Raw genomic sequence first — 20,969 nt, 5'->3', positions numbered from 1 at the left:
AATTATAAAACCATTACATTATGAAATTTCAACGTTCCGGTTAAGAGTTTAATCGTGGCTTCAGCAATGTTGTCATCGTCAGTAGAGATAAGTTATAACCGAAATTATAGTTTCAAGCTTTGAATGGTTTTTTGATAATCTCATGATAATCGTGATCATCAAATAAAGGATTTTTGATTCCCTTCATATTAGTTCAGGCTAATGATTTCTTTTCTTAACAGTAACTTTAAAAATTCAAACGATTTCCGCCTGTTAAAAATAAAATTAATCAAATGATTTTTTATTAATGGAATAACAAGTGTTAAATGATAAGCAAAAAAATGTACAACAAAATGCCTTTTCAGTTAAAGAAACTTATTAAAGACCAGGTTTGCAAAAATAAACACTGTTGAGAAACAAACAGTTGTGTGGAACAAATTATAATGAAATAATTTTTGTGCAAAATGGGCAGCCCCAAAAAGCAAAAATATGCTTTTAAATTTTTATTGACATTTATTTTTAGGAGAAACAAATTATTGTTGCGGAATTGCCCTATCCTGTTCAAAATAAACATGCATGTAAAATTGTAGAATTTAATCTGTTAAAAAATCATATGGCTTTATTGAGGTGTCAACAGCTTTCAAGTCCCAGTTACTAAACCATCTCATTCTGAAAATGCAAATTTAATAGTCACGCCCTTGTGCATTATTAAGAACCCACGGATTATGTTCATTGACTTGACTAATCACAAATAGAGTTCTCTATTTCATTTTTTATGAATTTTCTTAAAATATTTATTATTTTAGTTACCAAAGATAGTGGTCCGGTTAATTGGCCCATTTTGCGCTTTTAAATATAGGTGTATTTTAATTTAAAAGTGCGTCATATGACCCATATCTGAAATATTAGATTTTAAAATTTATAGCATATACGAACCCACTTGTTCAGCGCTGGCTTTTTAATGGTTATGATCTACTATCATTATGTAATTTTGTGAATAGTTCACGCAACATTTATTTTGTTCTGTTAAAAATGTTATTTTGCTCACAAACCAGAATGTTTCATTAAGTTACCATAAATTTCATTTGATTTGCCTTTTTTCCCCCTGCATTTTAACCCTTTCAATGCCATAGGGACAGCTTAAGCCGTCTTGTTATTTTCGGTGTATTTGCCATATGGACGGCTTTAGCCGTTTCTATAATAATAATAGTAATAATGATTAATTAATAAAAAATAATAATAAAACTAATAATAAATATAAAGAAAATTATACCATCGACAATATCGAATAATTATTATTTTACTAACAAATTTGGAAACATATATAATAATTATAATACTAATTATAAATAAAAATGATTTTATTTATTAATAATATAGTAATTTCTTAGAAAATCCTCTGGCAAATAGGTGAACAATAAAACAATAACCCTCTGGCAGCGAAAAGGTTTTTAAAGATCTCCCTGTATTTTATAGATCCTGTAATTTTTTATGATTTTATATCATAAATATAATGCTCAAATAAAGATTTATCAACATTGTAAGTTCTAAAAAGCATTATTTGTAACGATATTACCGAGTTTACATTTAATGTTAATAAAGGGAAAAACTTAGAAATTTATTTTCTATAAAGTCAATTTTATCAATAAGAAATGAATGTATATATTTTAATGATTACATATAATGTGGACAAATATTTACAGTACATATTTTACATATTATTCAATGTTTGAAAATTGTTATAGAATCATAATTATATACATATTTAAAATTTCACTAAAGTGTGGTAACAACCTTAATTACAACATACAGGATCTTTAAGACAATGCCATAATTTCATTCGTAAGTTCATGCCTTTTATTTGCCTTCTCTCTCCTTTATCTAAATGATTTTATTTATGTACTGTACGTTATAATCTTCAGGTGTGAAAAAATAATATGGCTCAATGGACATAATTTATCTGATTTTAATAATGAGATTTGAATGTTAAGTAATAATCACTAAAAAATTGAACTAAAGAGTACGAAATCAAGTGCACATAAAAATATATGTTTTTTTTCTTCCTTTTTCACCCTTTTTTTCATCGTACACAAAATAAAACAGCAACAGAAAGATGCTTGTAGATTTTTTTTATCAGTGTCTTTCAGATTATTGAATGTTTAATAAGATAAAAAGAAAATGAATAAGAAAAAAAGTCTTAAATTGTGCCGCTCACTTGAAAATACGTATTCTATCATCTTGTGTAGTTGAAATTAGTTCAGCGAAATTCATCATCCTTTTCAAATTTGTTCACTGCAATGTACGAGTATAAATGAGCCGCACCATGACAAAACCAACATAATACTTTTACGAACAACATGGAACCAGACCAGTCTACGCTTACGCGCAGTCTGATCAGGATCCATGCTGTTCGATATCAGTTTTTCTACTTGTTATAGTGATTGTAAGCGAACAGCATGGATCCTGATCATACTGTGTAGATGCGCAGGCTGGTCTGGATCCATGCTGGCTACAAACGCATTATCCTTGTGTTGTCATGGCGCGGCTCAATTATAACGATTTTAAGATACGATCACATTAACTCCGTTTCGCAAACAAACACAATAATATTGGGATTGGACGACAATGATCGACTTTTATCTGTTTTATTCAAAACTGATATAAATCCCAAGGAATCACTGATGCATTAAATTACGCGATAACATAAATAATTCTGTATATCTCTTTTGTATGATAATTGTGTTTTATAATTTATCCTTGACTGATGATCAGATAAGATGAATACAACTGCATTAACATAGACATTGAATGTTTTTCTCTACGGCGATGATTCACTTACGGATGCTTTATATAATACAATACACCAATAAACACTTTCCCCAACTAGCAGACGACAGGCTTTTCTTATCAGTAGGTTTTCGAGTAAAGAATAACTTTTGCGTATCTCAACTAATATAAATCGTGATGTAAATAATGGGCCTGAACATATGGTAGGTTTAAAAGTTAATTTAAATAACTTTTGGTGTCAAAAGATATGTAGAAATCATATACTGTGACAAAGCTAAGATCGCGAAGCTGGTTCCTATTGGATGTAATAATTTTTAAAAATCAGACATTTAATCACAAAAAACTAGCGGTTTAAAAATGGCTTAATTTGTATTGTTTTAGCGTATGAGATACCAATTTTACTCGAAGATAAGGGAATCAAGTCGTATTTTTTCACTCGATATACCTCGGTCATTTACATAGTTCATATGAAAAGTGTTTATGGGTGTATTGTTTCACATATACTGGAATATATACATAGAACAAAACTGTTTGATATGAAAGAGAAAAGTACTTTCGACACCATAGAAATACTAGTAGAGTGACTCTCTTGTTTTTCCCTCTTTTGCGTGACTAGCGCTGCAAGTTATTTTATTTGACCTCTTTTTGGTAATTTTAGTGGCGTGCAATTGTCGTTTGCACTCGTTTTTCTCCTTTTATTGTGAGTCATATAATATTTAATACAAGCTTAACAAAACTTTAAATCGCTAATACCTTCATTGAACCATGGCATTGCCCGTTTCAGTTGCTATTACATTTCTGTTATCAAATTGTGTATTCCACCTTTAGAACTGGTTGCGACAATTAACAGATATAGATGGTTTTGCTTAAATACATGTATATGGACAAATTATAGAGGACATTTGGGTTTTTTTTTTCTAAATAAATATACAATATTTCATATAGAGGAATGAGGGAATTGTAGAATTTACGAGCTTATTGTGCGATTGGAAATGTGTATACTAGTATTTTCTAACTTCAACGTTTGATATATAAAATGGAATGGTGGCCAAGTGGTTAGATAAGGTGTTTGCCTCTCAACCCAGGAATCATGTGTTCGAGCCCTCCTTGGATCAAGGCCATGTTTCTTCTTGTGATACCAGTATTGGTTTATTTCGTGGCAGAAGACTCGAAAGAGATAAATATTGTTGCAAGAACTTGTTTCGCAATCGAACTTTGATAAATATTTTTAAAACGCAAGTGTGTCAATCCGCAGTACATGTATTGAATCATAATACATGTATATCATAAAGACTAAATAAGCGTTTTGAAAACAAAATCATATTTTCAATCGTCATATAAAATATTACAAGATAAGAAAATAAGTTTCCGCGTCGGAATAAATCCGTACAGGCCTAACCGTCAACATCTTCATTGTATTTAATTCGATTCGAGAGGCAAAGTGGGCCGGTCTCCTAATCAGTTCCCCCAAAATTTCCCCTTTTGGTTCATCGTAGCAGCAGAAGATTATAATTCTTCACGATGAATAGTCAATTTTATAACTTTCGAACGATATATATATATTATCATACTCAACAAGCCGGAAATATTTAACTTATTTAAGATTATCAGGGCCCTGTTATTTCGATCCCCCATTATTTTACAAGAGAGAGAGTCTTATTAGGAGCACTACCACCTTATCTCGCAAAACAACTCTCGTTTGGTTCTTCCATGTCTATTAGACGAGATGTACAAATACGCTGCCTTTTGGAATGGAAACCAGTTGGCTATGGGTGGAGCCATTCGGAAATATGTTGGTTCCCGAAATTCGGCTGTATAATAGGAGCTAAAATGCATAAACAAATAAGATGACGTCAGATGTTCAACGACTTATTGAACGCTGCACAAACAAAAGTATTCAAGTTGCAGTAATGTTGCGAAGAATCTATTGAAAATTTTAGAGGAAAAAAGATATTTATTTTTAATTGAGAATATGCTTTTTAATGGAAAACGCAACAATGATTTTTTTTGACAATTTACAAAGTTTCGAAATCATAAAAGTCAAAACGTACAAAAAGCTAGTTCGACAGAGTTTTATCACACTGTGGTGTGATGTGGATAATATGGGTTTTACCTATGGGTAGCATTACATAAAGTCGTGTATGTATTGCAATCTCAATAGTCCAAACAGAAGTCAATAGAACTTTTTTATAAAATAAAATTCACTGGGTGAAGTATCATATTCACTGGCTGAACTTGATTTTCCTAGTCTAAAAATAGATTGACACTCATTTTAAAATAAACTAAAATTGTGTTTTGTTCGTTTTTGCATATTTCTCGATTTATGATACTCAAGGGCTACACCGCAATGATGAGAGTAAACTTGAATTATTTTTTTCTATGCGCAGTGCTCTAGTAGTCGTTGCACGCCTGACACATGCGTCTTTTCTCCGGTCTTCAACGAATCAGACAAAAGTTGTACAAAAGGTATAAGTTTGTACTTTTTGTGATAAAAAACTTTGAATTGAAAAAGAACAATAAAAAAGAAGCAAGTGTCATTTCATATTAACCAGTTTGATTAAAACATCTTGTTTTTGTTGCTACCCTTATTTTGTATCAAGCTTTGTTGTCAAAAAACGTTTCTGTGGTTGTAGCAAAGACATTGTAAGACATTTACATTTTATAGAAAATTACGAGTATGATTACTGATATTATCATACCTTTTCTTTGTTTATCTTTCATTTTCACTATGTGACAAAATAAGGCATACAGTACATTACTATTAGTTCTATTGTGTGCTATTTCTCATATTTGTCAATGACATGCTTATTTGCATGTTTGTATATTTGCTCTTTCTTATTGCTATCTCTATTACATGAATCTTTAAAACATTGTCACGTCTCACAAAGCATATTCATAACGTAAAAAACAACGATTGTGGTACTAGTTTAAAATCTATTTATTTTAATTTTCATTTCATTTTGCTTACTTATTTTTGTTTTCTTGTTGACTTATATATTTTGATTTGTTGTTGATATTTTGCTGTTTTTCTTTGGTGTTGCTGTTCTAATTTTGATTTGTTTTATTTATTTATTTTTTTAAATATTTTTTCTTTGTGGCGGGGGGGATTTTATTCATTTATTTAGTTTTATTATTATTTTTCTGTTGTTGTTGTTGTTGTTTTCATCGATAGTAATCAAAGATTAAAAATAAATGTTACCATTCCCTCTTGAATATGAATATTAAATGGTAAATGTGTACCTCAAACATAGTTTGTTCTTATATTACAAAAATTATTTTTGTAATATTATAAGTTCATACGGTTCTTTGTAAAATAAAACATTAATAAAACGCCAATCGCACTAAATTTGCGCGGTGAAATAATTCTTGATTTGTTCATAGATTATTTACAAAGCAGGTATGGTTAATGGATTGGAACGAAATTCATTTCAGTTGAATCTAAAATATCGGCAAAAAAAGATTGAAATAGATAACGGTGATAAAGTGCAAACCTGAATTAATTATGTCATAGTTAATGAAGCGCTTTGTAGCAGCTAAAAATAATGTCTATATAATAACACATGTGTTAGTGTTTAAGTATTCATAATGCATTTATACGAGGGAACTGAAAATTGAACAACTTCTATTATTTCCCAGTTGAAGAAAACAAGAATATTCATTAAATGCAATATATTTAGGGCAAACAAAACTTGCTCAAAGTTATCGGCGTAGTCATTTATGGATAGTTGGATACATAATTTCGGGAGGTAATAAATAGTGCAAACAGTCATTGCAAAAGTTTTCACAGTCACAGTTACAAGTAGTAAGGAAAAAAAAGCATATTCGAACATCATCAATTCAAACACTTAGGTCCCGTACTTCACCAACTCGTTTTCGGGAAACTATAAATTAGCGATTAAAAGGCACATTATGCCACAGAAAGGCCAAACGTGAATTTTATAATCAATTATGGTTAAAAAACGGTTTTAGAGAACGCTTGATGCTTGTTACCTGAGAAAAGTAGCGTTAAATTTGAAATGATTTGTCATAAAAGTATCAAAATGTAAACAAAATAGTATTTTGACTTCCATACTAATATACTTTAAGTTAACTTATTACGAAAACGCAGCTAATGGAAAAGACGGTTTAGGTATTGGCAAATTATAACTTATTTCGGTAAAATAAATGTACAGCAAAATTATAAAAACTTTTGAGAAATAAAAATAAAAGGAAATGTTGAGTCGTAATGTTTTTTTTTTTTAAATAATTTTGGTGTACATTTATAGTATCCAAAAAATAAATAATTCGTCAAAACTTGAACAATCTTTTTCAACTGCTGCTTTTTGGCAAGATATGCACTTATAATGAATTATTTTTTTTTGTTTGAAACTCAATCTACTTTGTTTACATTTTGATACTTTTCTGACATAATGTTTCACATTTATGGCTACGTTTGTAAGGTAACAAGCATCTTACATTCTCTTGAAGTAAAAGAAAGTAAAAGATTATTTGTTTCCCGGCATAATGTGCATTTAATAAGCTGATTTAAAGTTCTTAAGAAAATGAGTTGGTGAAGCACAGAACCTAAATGTTTGCATTGATGATGTTTGAATAATTATGCTGTATAAATGTTTATTCCTTACTACTTGTAACGGAAGTGTATGAAAAACAAGTACAATGACTTTTTGCTCTATTTATCAGTTGCCTCCAGTTATTGTGTATCTATAAACGGCAATGACAATACCATTGAGCAAGTTTATTTTTGTTAGCCCTAAATAGAATTAGGAATATGCTTGCAAGTTTTCTTACAACTTGGAAATAAACGAAGTTGTTCAATTTTCAGTCCGCGTCGTATAAATGCATTATGCATGTTGAAACACTAACACATGTATTACATAGACATTATTTTAGCTGCCACGAATTGCATTATTAACTATTACATAATAAATTTAGATATGCACTTTATCACCATTATCTACTTCAATCTTTTTCCGATATTTTAGATTCAAATAAAATGAATGTCGTTCCGAACCATTAACCTGACCTGCTTTGTAAATAATCTATGAACAAATCTCTTTAGATAAAGAGTTATTTCGCTGCACAAATTTGATGCGATCGGCTTTTATTAATGTTGTTAACATTCTTTTTTTTACAAAAAAAACTCTATGATCTTAAAATATTAAAAAAATATTTTAGAGGGTATCACGTATAGAAAAGTAAACTAACCCCCCCCCCCTTCCAAAAAAAGTGAATAAAACAAATTAAAAAAAATTAAAAAAGATAAAAATAAAAACAACAACAAAAAACTACCAAAAGAATAAACAACAACAAATAAACAATATAACAACAAGAAAACAAAAATAAATAAGTAAAATAGAATAAAAATTAAATTAATAAATACGAATGTAATAATAAAAATAACAATAATGATGTTTAGAGGTGTCACTTAAGGTGATTAATACCCCAACCAGCAACTTTGACTTTTTGAAAAAGAAGTGGTCAAAAGAAATAAATAAAATATTGAAGTAACAACTGTGTACTAGTATAAAGAATTATTTCAATTAATTGCAATCCTTTCCAGGATCTTCATCTACTTAAATTTAATTTGAAGGTCATATGTCATTCCTAACTCTAGTCATTGTCCGATACACGTTTTACTATTTAAGTAACAGTGACCCTTGACCCATTGGGCTCGAAATGCAATTCCGACCAGGGTCTCCACAAAAGGTTTCTAAATACCATATATGATAACAATATCTCATTCTTAACTCAAGGTTTTGTCCAAAAAACATTTTTTTTTCTATTTTTTATAAACGGTTATCTTGCCCTTGACCCCAGGGGGAGCAAATGCAATGCCAACCGGAATCTTGATATAAGCTTGCTATATATTAAGTTTGTTTTCAACATGTTATTCCTAAGTCTAGTTATTATCTGGTAACCATTTTTCTACTTTTGGTAACGGTAACCTTGACCTTGACCCAAGATGGTCCAAACACAATCCTAACCTTGGTTTTCATATAAGGGTGCTATATACCAAGTTTGATTACAATTCTCCATTCCCAACTTTAGTTATTGTCCGGAAACCATGATGTGGACGAAAGACCATTCATACGACCGAGCAACCGACAACCTTACTCCTTTTCACCCATAAACATCGTTTGTTGGGGTGTAATAAAGAAAACTTATTTGTTGCAAATGTAACCTAAACATGAATGTTTCCAAAATATAGTTACATTATGCCATTCATGTATAATGATCAGAGTACAGCTTATAATTTTAATTATTATTATAATCTTTGATTTTATATTTTTTTTTTTCAATCCAACGTAACTCACAAAAATGTCGGTATACCTCCAGAATAGTATTGGTAACATTAAAGTGACAAAAGAGTGAGACAGTCTTTAATTTTTACATATATTTTAAATTATATTCTGAAAAGTTATCATCTGAAGCAGCTAGTAAATTCGAAATATAATTGTTTTGTTGCTCGAACCTTTTTTTTAATAATGCTCATTATATCCATAAGCATTTTTAGTCAAATCTATAAATATTGCATTGAATTGAATGGCAAAACTATAGGCAATCTAGCAATTCATGTCAACTTGACAACAAAATATAAGAATAAAGTCGATTATTTTTATTTATTCATTTATTTATTAACTTATTTATTTAATGATTTATTTGGCAGACATATCATTTGTGCAATTCACATCACCTTCTTTGTTTCCTGTAAAACCTAAATTGAGTAAGGCACTATCATTATATTAAAATGACACATCTAATAACGTGAAACATTATATATATATATATATATATGAAAAGAGGTTTGAATACTGTGAAATTTGTTTTATTTGTTTATCGTTTGTTTAATTGGGTTTTACGTCACACCGACACTATATATGACGTATGGCGACGTTCCAGCTTTAATGATTAGGGAAGACCTCGGGTGTCCTTCTGTGCATTATTTCAGGCAGGCATCTGAGTAGAAACAACGACGTTCCGTAAAATAGCTGGATAGCTTCCTCAGATGATTTAATCCAAAGTCCATGTCGTGATTCGAATCCACGGCGGTGAGTGGAAAATGGTTTAAATTCAACGAACTTTAGCAATCTTAAGGGGACGGCAAGATTAATTTCCTTTCATTCAAATCGTACTAAAATGAAATTCCCATTCCTTTAAAAACTCATTGTACACACCGTACAATCAAATGGGCAGACAGATGTTCCAGCGTCCACAGCTGTACCAGTATATACATGTCGGCGCGGTGAATACAATTGACGTACGATAAATATTCATCTATTTTAACATATCCCAACTGTGTTCGAGTAAATCAATGTTATGGATTCATAGTCAACATCCAAAGGAGCATGCTAACAAATTTCTGGCCCTGTGCAAGCTTTACTTCACATGAATTTTGACTGAAAATAACCACACTATCCGATGAGATGCGGTATTTTTAGTTTGAAGTCACAAAAACATATATTTTCTCATGATAATTAATCCTTTTTTCATACGATTCGTTAACGTCAACAATTCTTCATTCAATATTCCAAACCATACCTTCAAAAAAGCTTTTCTGTTAAAGTTATGAGGTATTTAAGTTTGTGTGTCATCAAAATTTTAGTAACGTTATCAGCTGTTCGCCTCTTTTTAATGATAACATCGACAGCAATTTATCGGCAAGAGCGAATAACGCTGAAAGCTGTTCAAAGAAACAATTACATGTATTTACAACAGCCCTTTTGTCCTACAGTAACTAGGAAAGAGTAAAACTTTTTTGAGAATTAAGAATATAACTTTATTATGATGCTTTCTTATTATATTCTTTTTATTATTACTTTCTATTATTTGTTATATCTTAGGTTAGAGACCTTGATTGTATTTCAATATAAAACGGTAGCTAAACCTTTTAAAGGGACTCCACTAAGGTTTTTTGACATGACGGGACTGGAAATAATTTTTTGAGATTATTTCTCCATTTGATGTAGATCTATACTAATAACTTATATGCAAAATTTCCGATCATTAGCTTGCTACGTTTTTCCAGAATATTATAAAAGTGAAAAAATGACCCAAAATTGAAAAAAAGATTTTAAACGTTTTTCACGCAAATCGGACTGAGAATAGCACAAACATATGATTTTCAACGTATTACTCCTATATTACTTGGTTATATTTTATTAATATTTATGTTTTAGTGCTCATGTTTTTTATGTGAAAAAAATAAAATTTCATGTTTTTAGGCTTATAAACCTCAGTGGAGTTCCTGTAATATGTTTATGAAATGTTTAAGTTAAAAGGCAAAGGCAAATTTAACGCTTAATATTCAGTCTTGTAAATGAAGGCATCCATCAAGTTTTATTATATATAATTCATAAAATGGACAAGTCCTATGCAGTGAATGGCTGTGTTACCCAAATTATGAAAGTGCATGGAAAAACATGTTGTTATTTATCCTTGAAATCTGTATTAATGTATAGTGCAATAAAAATAATAACCATTCTTAAAAATTATACAAACTTTATTTTTTAAATAAATCATTTTACATGGCAGACATCTCGGGTTACACATCCATTTACTGCATGGGACATGTCTACTATATGCCATTATTTATGATACCACTTGATGGATTTAGTTATAATACATAGTATTCGTATTAAGCGTTAAATTTGCCTTTACTTTCTTTGAATTTAACATTTCAGAAACATATTAATAGATCTTGCTTCCTTTTTATATAATAATAATAATAATAATAATAATAATAATAATAATAATAATAATAATAATAATAATAATAATAACAATAACAATAATAATAATAAAAATAATATCTTTATTTAAAGTAGGTTATACATTATTAACATACAATGACAATCATATTTATCAAATTTCCAATGTGGCCTTTTGAAATAGAAAACATAATATGTAATTTTTAGAATATTTCAACCCATATACATTCTAAAGACAATTTGTTTTAACATATACGTATATTGCATCATTCGTTCGTTTGTTCATTCGTTCGTTCATTTATTGATTAATTCATTCATTCACTCACTCATTCATTCATATGAAAAATATCAATATTGAAATACAGTGCGGTTAATGGAGATATATGCCTCTCAGCTAAGATACAACAAATGATAGAAAGTAATAATAAAAATAATATAATTAGAAAGTATCATGAATAAAGTAATATTTTAAATTAACAATTTTTTTATTTTTTCCTAGTGACTGCAGGACAAAAGCTCTGAAAATTGTTTCTTTGAACAGCTTTCAGCGTTATTCATCCTTGCCGATGAATTGCTGTCGACGTTATCGTTAAAAAGAGGCGAACAGCTGATGACGTTACTAAAATTTGGATGACACTCAAACTTAAATACCTTATAACTTTAACAGAAAAGCTTTTTTGAAGGTATGATTTGGAATATTTAATGACAAAACGTTGACGTTTACGAATCGTATGAAAAAAGGATTAATTATCATGAGAAAACATATGTTTTTGTGACTTCAAACTAAAAAATACCGCATCTCATCGGATAGTGTGGTTATTTTTAATCAAAGTTCATGTGAAGTAAAGCTTGCACAGGGCCAGAAATTTGTTAGCATGCTCCTTTGGATGTTGACTACGAATCTATAACATTGATTTACTCGAACACAGTTGGGATATGTTAAAAATAGATGAATACTTATCGTACGTCACTTGTATTCCCCGCGCCGACATGTATATACTGGTACAGCTGTGGACGCTGGTACAGCTGTCTGCCCATTTGATTGTACGGTGTGTTGTATCTTTATTTTATTTGCAGGACACATTGATTTCTTAAGTAAACTATTTAAGTACCTGTCGGGATTCTAACCTACAGTGCAACAGGAACCTGTAAAGATTAAAAGGCAAATTGATAAAACTGTCTAAATAAACGTTAGAACTACCACAAACGTTGTTTCGTTTTCATAATGAATATATATTGTCTCAGAGGCTGCAGTGTTTTAAATGTTCGTATATTAATAAAGTTAGCGATAAGAAAGAGCAAATATGCCAAAATGCAAAAGAAGCGTGACAAATAAGAGGAATAACACGACATGTCTAGTCTATGGTATTTTGCTAATGCTGTCCCGAGGCGAAAAAGCGAAAGCAAGAAGTTGGAAAAATATGACATGATTATATCAGTCATCATACTCGTAATTTCCTATAAAAATGTAAATGTCTTACAATGTTTTTGATACAAGCTCACAAGCGTTTTCTTTTTCTTGAAAATTAAAGTGACGTTATGCCTATCCAAGAATTAATAGTGATTGAACGGGTGAAGATCAAACCAAGTTTTCATTTTGCAATAAATCCTTTCAATTTAATAATTATGTTCGCATAAACAATGAATAACACATAGATCCGAATGAAATTTCTGTAAAGATCCATTAAAATTTACCTACATGTAAAACGAGGACACGGAGGTAAAGTTGAGATCATTTCTTGTTGACAAAATGAAAATTGCTCAAGATCAGGTTGATCAATTATCTTTTGAAAGAGTGCATCGCATGGGACATCATAGAAATGGCGGATATCGCAATATTGTAGCAAAGTTTACTCTTTACAAAAAGAAAGAATTCGTAAGGAAAAAATGGAAAACGCTTAGAGGTACACCGTTCTTCGTAAATGAACAACTGCCGAAAGAAGTAGTCGATAAAAGGAAGAGACTTTTACCAAGAATGAAAGCAGCCCGGGAACAAGGCAATACTTCATGGATTCCTATGATACCCTCTACATCGACGGAAAACCAATCAGAGACTAGGAATTCGATGGAGATGAACTAAAAATACTCTCTTGGAATATAAATGTTTTAGAAAAAACAAAGAGAGAAATATTGAACTTATTAACATTGTTCGTAAACATGATATTATTTTTTTGTTTGAAACATTTGCACACAAAACTAGTGACATAAATTTAAATGGAAATGTAACGCATAATTTTTACAGGAAATTTAAGCATCGTAATGCTAAAGGGCCCTGTGGAGGGGTTGCACTGTATTATAAAGATACGATATCGGGTGGTATTACAATAGTTGAAAATAGATACGACACTTTAAATTAATATCAGTGATTTTGCATGAAATAAATAAAATTTAATATGTTATTATCGGATAGCTGACAATGTTCTTATAGTGTTTATTTCTGTTTGCTGTAGAACCACATATATTTAAGAAATAATATGAGCCGAGTCACGACAAAAGCAACATAATGGGTTTGCGATCAGTATGGATCCAGACCAGCCTCCGCGCAGTCTGATCAGGATCCATGCTGGTCGCAAACCCATTATGTTGGCTTTGTCATAGCACGGCTCATATACCGACAGTTTGTTAAAAATTAATTGCAGTAAAGTCAACAATGTGAAAACTTAATTTCTAATCGGCAGCAATGCCAGATGCTTTAAATAAATTATCACCTGATGTGGCGTGAAGCATCGTGTTTTTTATCAATCATTTAATTGTCAGCAATTAAATCTTAATTATGCTGAAACATCCAGTTTCATCTATTAGCTAGCTTTTGATTTATCACAATTGTTATTTCAGTTTTATTGAATGCAAAATTTCACATAAAATTAATTAATTTACCAAGTTGAACATTCTTTTTTTACAATCATAGAGAATTGCCTTTTTTTGTTTCAAACAGAATAAAACGCAAGCGAAATTGCTCATTATTTGGCCATTGGAGCAAACTGTCCATCTAAAAAGTATCGACAATGTCTCTCAAATCTAGCTCCCGGTATATTTTGCTAGAAAGAGTGACCCCTTCGGAAGCATCAAACACACACAAAAACCCCTGAATAATGCATATTCGGTTTGATGAGACTGTAAATGATGAATAATGAAAACATGCAACATCCCTTACGCATCCTTGACACGGCTTGAGTAGTACTCAATTTTTGACATTTAAAAATGCTTTAAACAATTATCCCAAATAATCAGAAAAAGGTGCTCATGTACCAAAAAAAGCTTAATATCATGAATTACTAATTAAGACGATAAATGACTTGACCTCAAGATATTGTGATTCAAAGAAAATTTTTAAAACCCAAGAAATCCAATCCTTTTTCGTAAATTGTTTATTATTTGCTTTCTATTAAAAGATAGGGAAAGGGGTTTGCGTAATGAAAGAATTTTTGGAATCAAAATTTCCCCCCGAATAGAAAATTGTCTGCACGTTAGCAGAAATTTTTTTATTTTTCACAGTAATTTTCATAAAAATTTAATATTCAGTATTAAAAACCAAAGAAATATCTTTAATTTATCATACCTTAATGTTTTTTACGTGATGTGCGTATTAAATTTTTAAAAAAAAATTAAGTGTGTTTTCGATGTGAAAAAAAATAGCTTACGTTGATGATTTGGGTTTTTTATTTTCTTTCTTTTCTTTTTTTTTGTTTTCCCCGAAAATAAAACTTTATAAAATTTTGACAAACTAACGTTTGCGCTTCACCCCTTTATGTTAAACCGCCATATTAAGTAGCGTTTATCATGTCGTAGTTAGCATGATGTTAAACAGATTTTACGTTACTTACACAAAATAAGACAAATGCCCTAGAAGAAATGAAAATTGTAAAATGTGAAAAACTGAACGCCCAAAACGACAAAATTGTAAATGTTACAGGCTAGATTTGATGGAGCTTGTTCATGAACGGTACTGGCAAGTGCAATTTACCGCCCACGCCCGCTAGCACCGGCTTAAGCAAAACTCAACATTTTAACACGCGGCGAATATCATTGAACATTTAATGTTACACTGTCGTGCCATTCCATGAAAAGTGGCATATGGTTTCATAAGTAAAAGAAAGCCTAAGTTTTGAACAAGAAAACAATGGGCGGAACTAAAGGAAATGGATTTCCTACGCCATAAAGTTATTTTATATTCTGAGCTATCAGTTTCAAAAGGTTGAGAATCAGTTTAGAAACTTTGATGTTTTATTATATTAAGAAAAAGCAATGTTTAAATTTTCGTGCACTGTCATTAGTGTGTACGGCCAAGAAAACAATGGGCAGAACTAAATAAAATGGAAATTTCAAAGCAATAAAGTCATTTTATATTCTGTGCGATCAGTTTCAAAAGGTCTAGAATCATTTGTGAAACTATTTATGTTTTGTTATATTTAGAAAACACAGCGTTTCAATTTAAATGCTCTGTCATTAAAGCGTACAGCCAATAATACCTATAATTACCCAGCAAATTATTTTACCTTTTTGAGCGGCGCCGTAGACTATTTTATCAGTTAAGTATATATGAGCCGTGTCACGACAAAACCAACATAATGGGTTTGCGACCAGCATGGATCAAGACCAGCCTGCGCAACCGCGCAGTCTGATCAGGATCCATGCTGCTCGCTGTCAGTTTCTCCACTTGTAATAGTGTTGATAAGCCAACAGCATGGATCCTGATCAGACTGCGCGGATGCTGGTCGCAAACGCACTATCTTGGTTTTGTCGTGACGCGGCTCATATATCAAATTTCAGAATACGTGATTGAGGTTACCAATCTAAAAGCATTCATTATTAACTTATTTGTTTCATTCATCTAATAAGTATTCATTAGAAAAAAGTATATATTTGCATATAAATAGATAGATTGATAAAGATGAAAGAGCCGAAATACTTGTATCAATTTCTTATCAGTCAAATTAGTTGCGCGCGCATGGGATTAAATGAAGTCTGCGACATTGAATGAAATGAAAAGAAATATATCAAGCGAACAATTTTATATTTGGAAAACGTGTAACAAACTTGAACCATGTATGTAAATTGCGTCGAATATGTACCTTATCATAATTTAAGTATTAACATATTGAAATAATGTCCAATTTTTTAACGTTCACTGTAATAAGTAAAAAGTTTATCCTTTGCATAAACATTCATTGTACAAAAGATGTATTTCCTGTATGTTTAACAAATATTAATTTATCTTAAGTTTATTGAAAATCGTGAATAGTTTATACTTATTTATTTTAGTTCAATTTAGTTGGAAACACTCTCGAATCCGTTTCTGGGACCAACCTGTACTACGCAATGAATGTAGCTCGCGGAAACTACGGCTTGCCCTTGACGGGGTTTTAACCCAGGTGACTTTCAATCCTTAAACTACTAGTCCGACGCGTTAACCACTCGGGCACGCCGCCACTTAATATCGTGTATAAAGAAAAGTAAATACAATAATATATTCATTACTTATTAATCCTGCTTTTCTGGGTATTATTCATAAAACGAGATGTAATGGACACTTGTTTTGATACATCGAAAGGTTTTCCCGCTCATGTGTCGAAATGTTAAGCAGATGTTTACTTATTGGAAAACACGAGCTGGCGAGAGAATATCCGAGGTTTAGGAAGAACCATATTCTTGCCAGTCTTACAAAGCATTAAATGGCCTTCCTTATATTAGACAGAGTTGTTTCTAGGAACTTTCGTTCTTTTTGAAATACTGTTTTAGTTTCATTTGATAAGCTTAGGTTGTGCACGTAATGCGTTCGTTTGTTAACGGTAGTTTAAAGACATGCGATAAGAGAGAGACGGTTGCCGATTAATTTAATATATTTTTGAGTCTTTGTTATATACGCTATCATGTTAAATCATTCAAAATAATCGGAAACTTTGCTGCTTAATTTGGCGATATTTACAAGTTTTAATTTTGGGGATTTAAATTTAAACAAAATTATCCCTAAATAACAGACTTATTATATGTGTTTATATTTATATAAAAGTTGGATATTTACGTCTCACTACCGAAGTCAACAAACCTGCAACACTCGTGGATCTAGATTTGTTAAGGATGTTTCTTAATTCATAACTAGTGTAATGGATTTAAATTTGTAATTATAAATACATTTTTAAAATGATATAAACGTATCACATGAACATTTTAAGATGTATACCCCAACATAAGAACAAAGGAGTGAGTGAACATAATAAAAATGAATAAACTTATTTTGAAAAACATAAATCTTGGGAGAATAGGATCTCCTAAGGTAGTGGATAATAATTCATCAGTTTATGATTTTGATGCAGATAACTTTGGTAAGTTACTAGTATGTCTTTGCGAAATTACACTTGCTTGCTAAAACACCAGTTTTTGTTTGTTTGTTTTGCTTGATTTTCGGCGTAGCAACACAGTTAATGTCATATGACGCCGAAACAGGAAAGATTGTTATGATTATGCATCAACCTGTAAAGGACAATGGTGTCAAAACAGTTTAAAAATATATCATGCTCAAATTTTATATTTGGAAAATGTATAACAAATCTAAGCCATGTAAGTAAATTGAGTTGTTTATACTGCTTTTTCCATATTATTTTATTTCAAATGTCCTGCTGAGATGTCATCTATAATTCCAAAAAATAGAGATTGATATAATATCTTCATCAAATCTGTTAGATTGATTTATCAGACATTGCGACCAGCGCAGTATTGAGAATTTACATCATATTCTTTTTTCAAGTTTTGATAACTACTTTTTTTCTTAATATTATATATCTGAAGAAAAAACAACAATGTCACCGTGGATAAAAATGCGACCGAGCAATGCCGATAAAGGCAAAAAATATATATCTTGCAGGCTTGGTTTGGTTGAGCCTGTTCATGATCAGTATGTCCCTATCTACTGCCAACGCACAATAGTCCCGTCTTAAGTAGAATTCATCATTCATTCATTTTGAATTTAAAAAAAATCAGCATTTGAGGTTGTGCTCCGCTTTTTATGTACAAATTGTACAGAAACAAAAACATCTTTTACGCACTATTCAAGTTGAAAGATATGTTATATGTCTGGGCTGCGTTTCATGGAGAGTCTTAAGTTAATCCCAAATCCTAGGACTTATGACCAACTTTAGGAGAAAAAGTTTTTGCACTTAAGACCGTTTCAAGTAACTGTCCTATCTTTTGTCTTAAACTTAAGACTTATGACCAATTTGCTCTCCTGAAAAAAATTACAAAATACAATGGCACGCGCATAATCCTGGATTTGATTTACTATGTAATTGATTATAGCAAGTATAAAAAGTAATGTATTTCCCTCTTATCATGTTGAGTGAAAATATATACCATATTTCACGAAAAACGATAAAATAACCGTTTTATTTAATTTCATAGTAAAAAATGTTTACGAACCCCCTTGCTTGCTACGCAACTGCAATTGTACATCGCGCAGTAATATTATAGATGCGTCTTGTTTTGCACGCGATATTTGGCGCTTAATTGTGACGTCATGTAAACAACTCTTTAAACGTCTTTACAGCGTTAATGACTGAATTAAAGATATTGGTGTTCGGATTCATTTTCTTAGTTAGACCATTATTTATCATTCTAGATAGTTTTCAAAACAAAATTCAACAAAAAGTTGTTTGATTTTGGAGTGGTTTTGACTTAGGACAATCTTAAGATACCTTTACAACACTCCTAGACTTAGGACTGTTTTTGGTCATAAATATAGGAGTCATAAGTTAGGACCTTTTTTAAGACTTTCTTTGAAACGCAAAATTGTCACAATTTTTGACTTAAGACAAACTTAAGACTTAGGACTCTCCATGAAACGCAGCCCTGACGTATAAATATAGGTTTGCTAGAAATAGCCACGTGTTCTAAATTATTCTACATCTTAACCGAATTAAACTTAAAACTCTAAAAATAATATAAAGAACATATTTATTTATCTCATACATTTCCACGTGTCTCATTATAGTATGATAAAAAGATAAATCCACAATCGTAAGTATATTTCAACATTTATGTGAAATTATGCAAATGCGCTATCTACCAGAAGGTAGGTCAATTGCTTGTTAGTTTTCAATCATTTACAGACTCCACCGTGTCTGATATTCATAATGTTAATGAAAGCCAATGTCTTCTAACTGTGGGCAAGATTAACCGTTTAATGTCCTTTCAGAATCCTATATTTCTGATGTTTACACTGAAGGAAATAAATATGATCTAAAAATGACAATAACATAAATAATAACTTAATAAGCTCATTACAAAATGATTGATAATCTTAATTAGATCTGTTTTGTAGCTAAGCTCTTGTGTTCTTGAATTATATAAATTATAACACTGTTTGTACTTTCTTGATGTATGATAGTGACATCTTGTAATGCGCTTTTTAAGAGTGATTGGAAGGACTGTTACCATATTAAAGACAGTTTTATATTATCTTTATATGATTCTTTTCAAAGTTTCCCGCATAGAAATCAGATTAAAACTATAAATTATACAATCGTGGTGCCAAAATCGAACGTGCATTGATATTTCTTGTAACTTTTCAAAATTTCGATGCAACAACTTAATTAAATTGCTCTGTCTTAGGATTAAATTTCGTCAACACAAAAATCAATAAAACAATTTTTTTATGAATGAAATTCATGAAAATATTTGTTTTATTGATTAGTCGTGAAGAAATTTTTTCAACATTTACAATCTCATTATAGCCTGATTTATAAAAAGATGATGAACATTTTTTAAAAGCTTTCCATTCACTTCCAATAAATACTTTTGTGTCAACGAAATAAGATTTGACTATTTCCCGAGTAGAACCTGTTTTAAATGTTAAATTCTGCTTAAGCAGGTGCTAGGGACCGTGGACAGTAACTTGCACTTTCCATTCCCCTCCAAGAACAGACTCAATGAAATCGAGCCTGCAACAGTTGCACTTTTGTTTAACTAAGTTGTTGACATTTTCTTATATTTGTTTTCAATTAAAGATCAAACAAAGCTCGAAGAAAATGTGTCTTGTACGCAAGCGATATTCTGTCACTTTGTCTTCAACTTGTCTTTCGTAATAGATATCATGAACTTTTTCGTGAAACACGCAAATTGTTCCCGACGGCTAGAGCATATTAAATGGGATTTCGTACAGTTCTTAGTTGTGAGGAATGTCATTTGTCTGCTGTATTATTAAGAAGTATGTAACTCTCTACTATTGTTGTACTACAAAATATAGGGTATTTATATATGTCTAGTCTTATTAACTTTAGTTTAATATAATTTTTGAAAAAGGGCAATCTTCCAGGAAAACGAAAACAAAAAGTTGAAAATCCTACATTTAGTTGAATTGAATCTTTTCATGAAAGTAAATATAAACGCTTCCCGCGCCATCTAGTACCGGCTAAATCGACATTAAATGCTTAAATATGACAACTTTAATTGGATCACTGATCTCGACTAACCAGACGATTTGAACAGTAATAATTACAATAT

General features: G+C 30.8%; 1 protein-coding gene across 2 annotated transcripts in view; it reads left to right on the top strand.

Moving 5' to 3' along the window:
* Positions 1-20,969, top strand: part of LOC132746614 (tyrosine-protein kinase transmembrane receptor Ror-like) — a 201,778-nt gene that overhangs the window by 79,006 nt on the left and 101,803 nt on the right. Inside the window, exon 1 of one of the 2 annotated variants that reach the window (XM_060735822.1) lies at positions 17,652-17,797. The exons of the other annotated variant lie outside the window; for it this stretch is intronic. Coding sequence (XP_060591805.1) covers positions 17,695-17,797 — 103 coding nt within the window. The 5' untranslated portion in view covers positions 17,652-17,694. Of the gene's footprint in view, positions 1-17,651; positions 17,798-20,969 lie in introns of those variants that run through there. 2 annotated transcript variants of the gene reach the window in all.

This window comes from Ruditapes philippinarum, unplaced genomic scaffold (assembly GCF_026571515.1).
Source record: "Ruditapes philippinarum isolate M1 unplaced genomic scaffold, ASM2657151v2 ctg1759_1_1_1_1, whole genome shotgun sequence".
Lineage (NCBI taxonomy): Eukaryota > Metazoa > Mollusca > Bivalvia > Venerida > Veneridae > Ruditapes > Ruditapes philippinarum.
The sequence above is the reverse complement of the archived record's forward strand: the minus strand, read 5'-3'. Positions and strand labels throughout refer to the sequence as shown.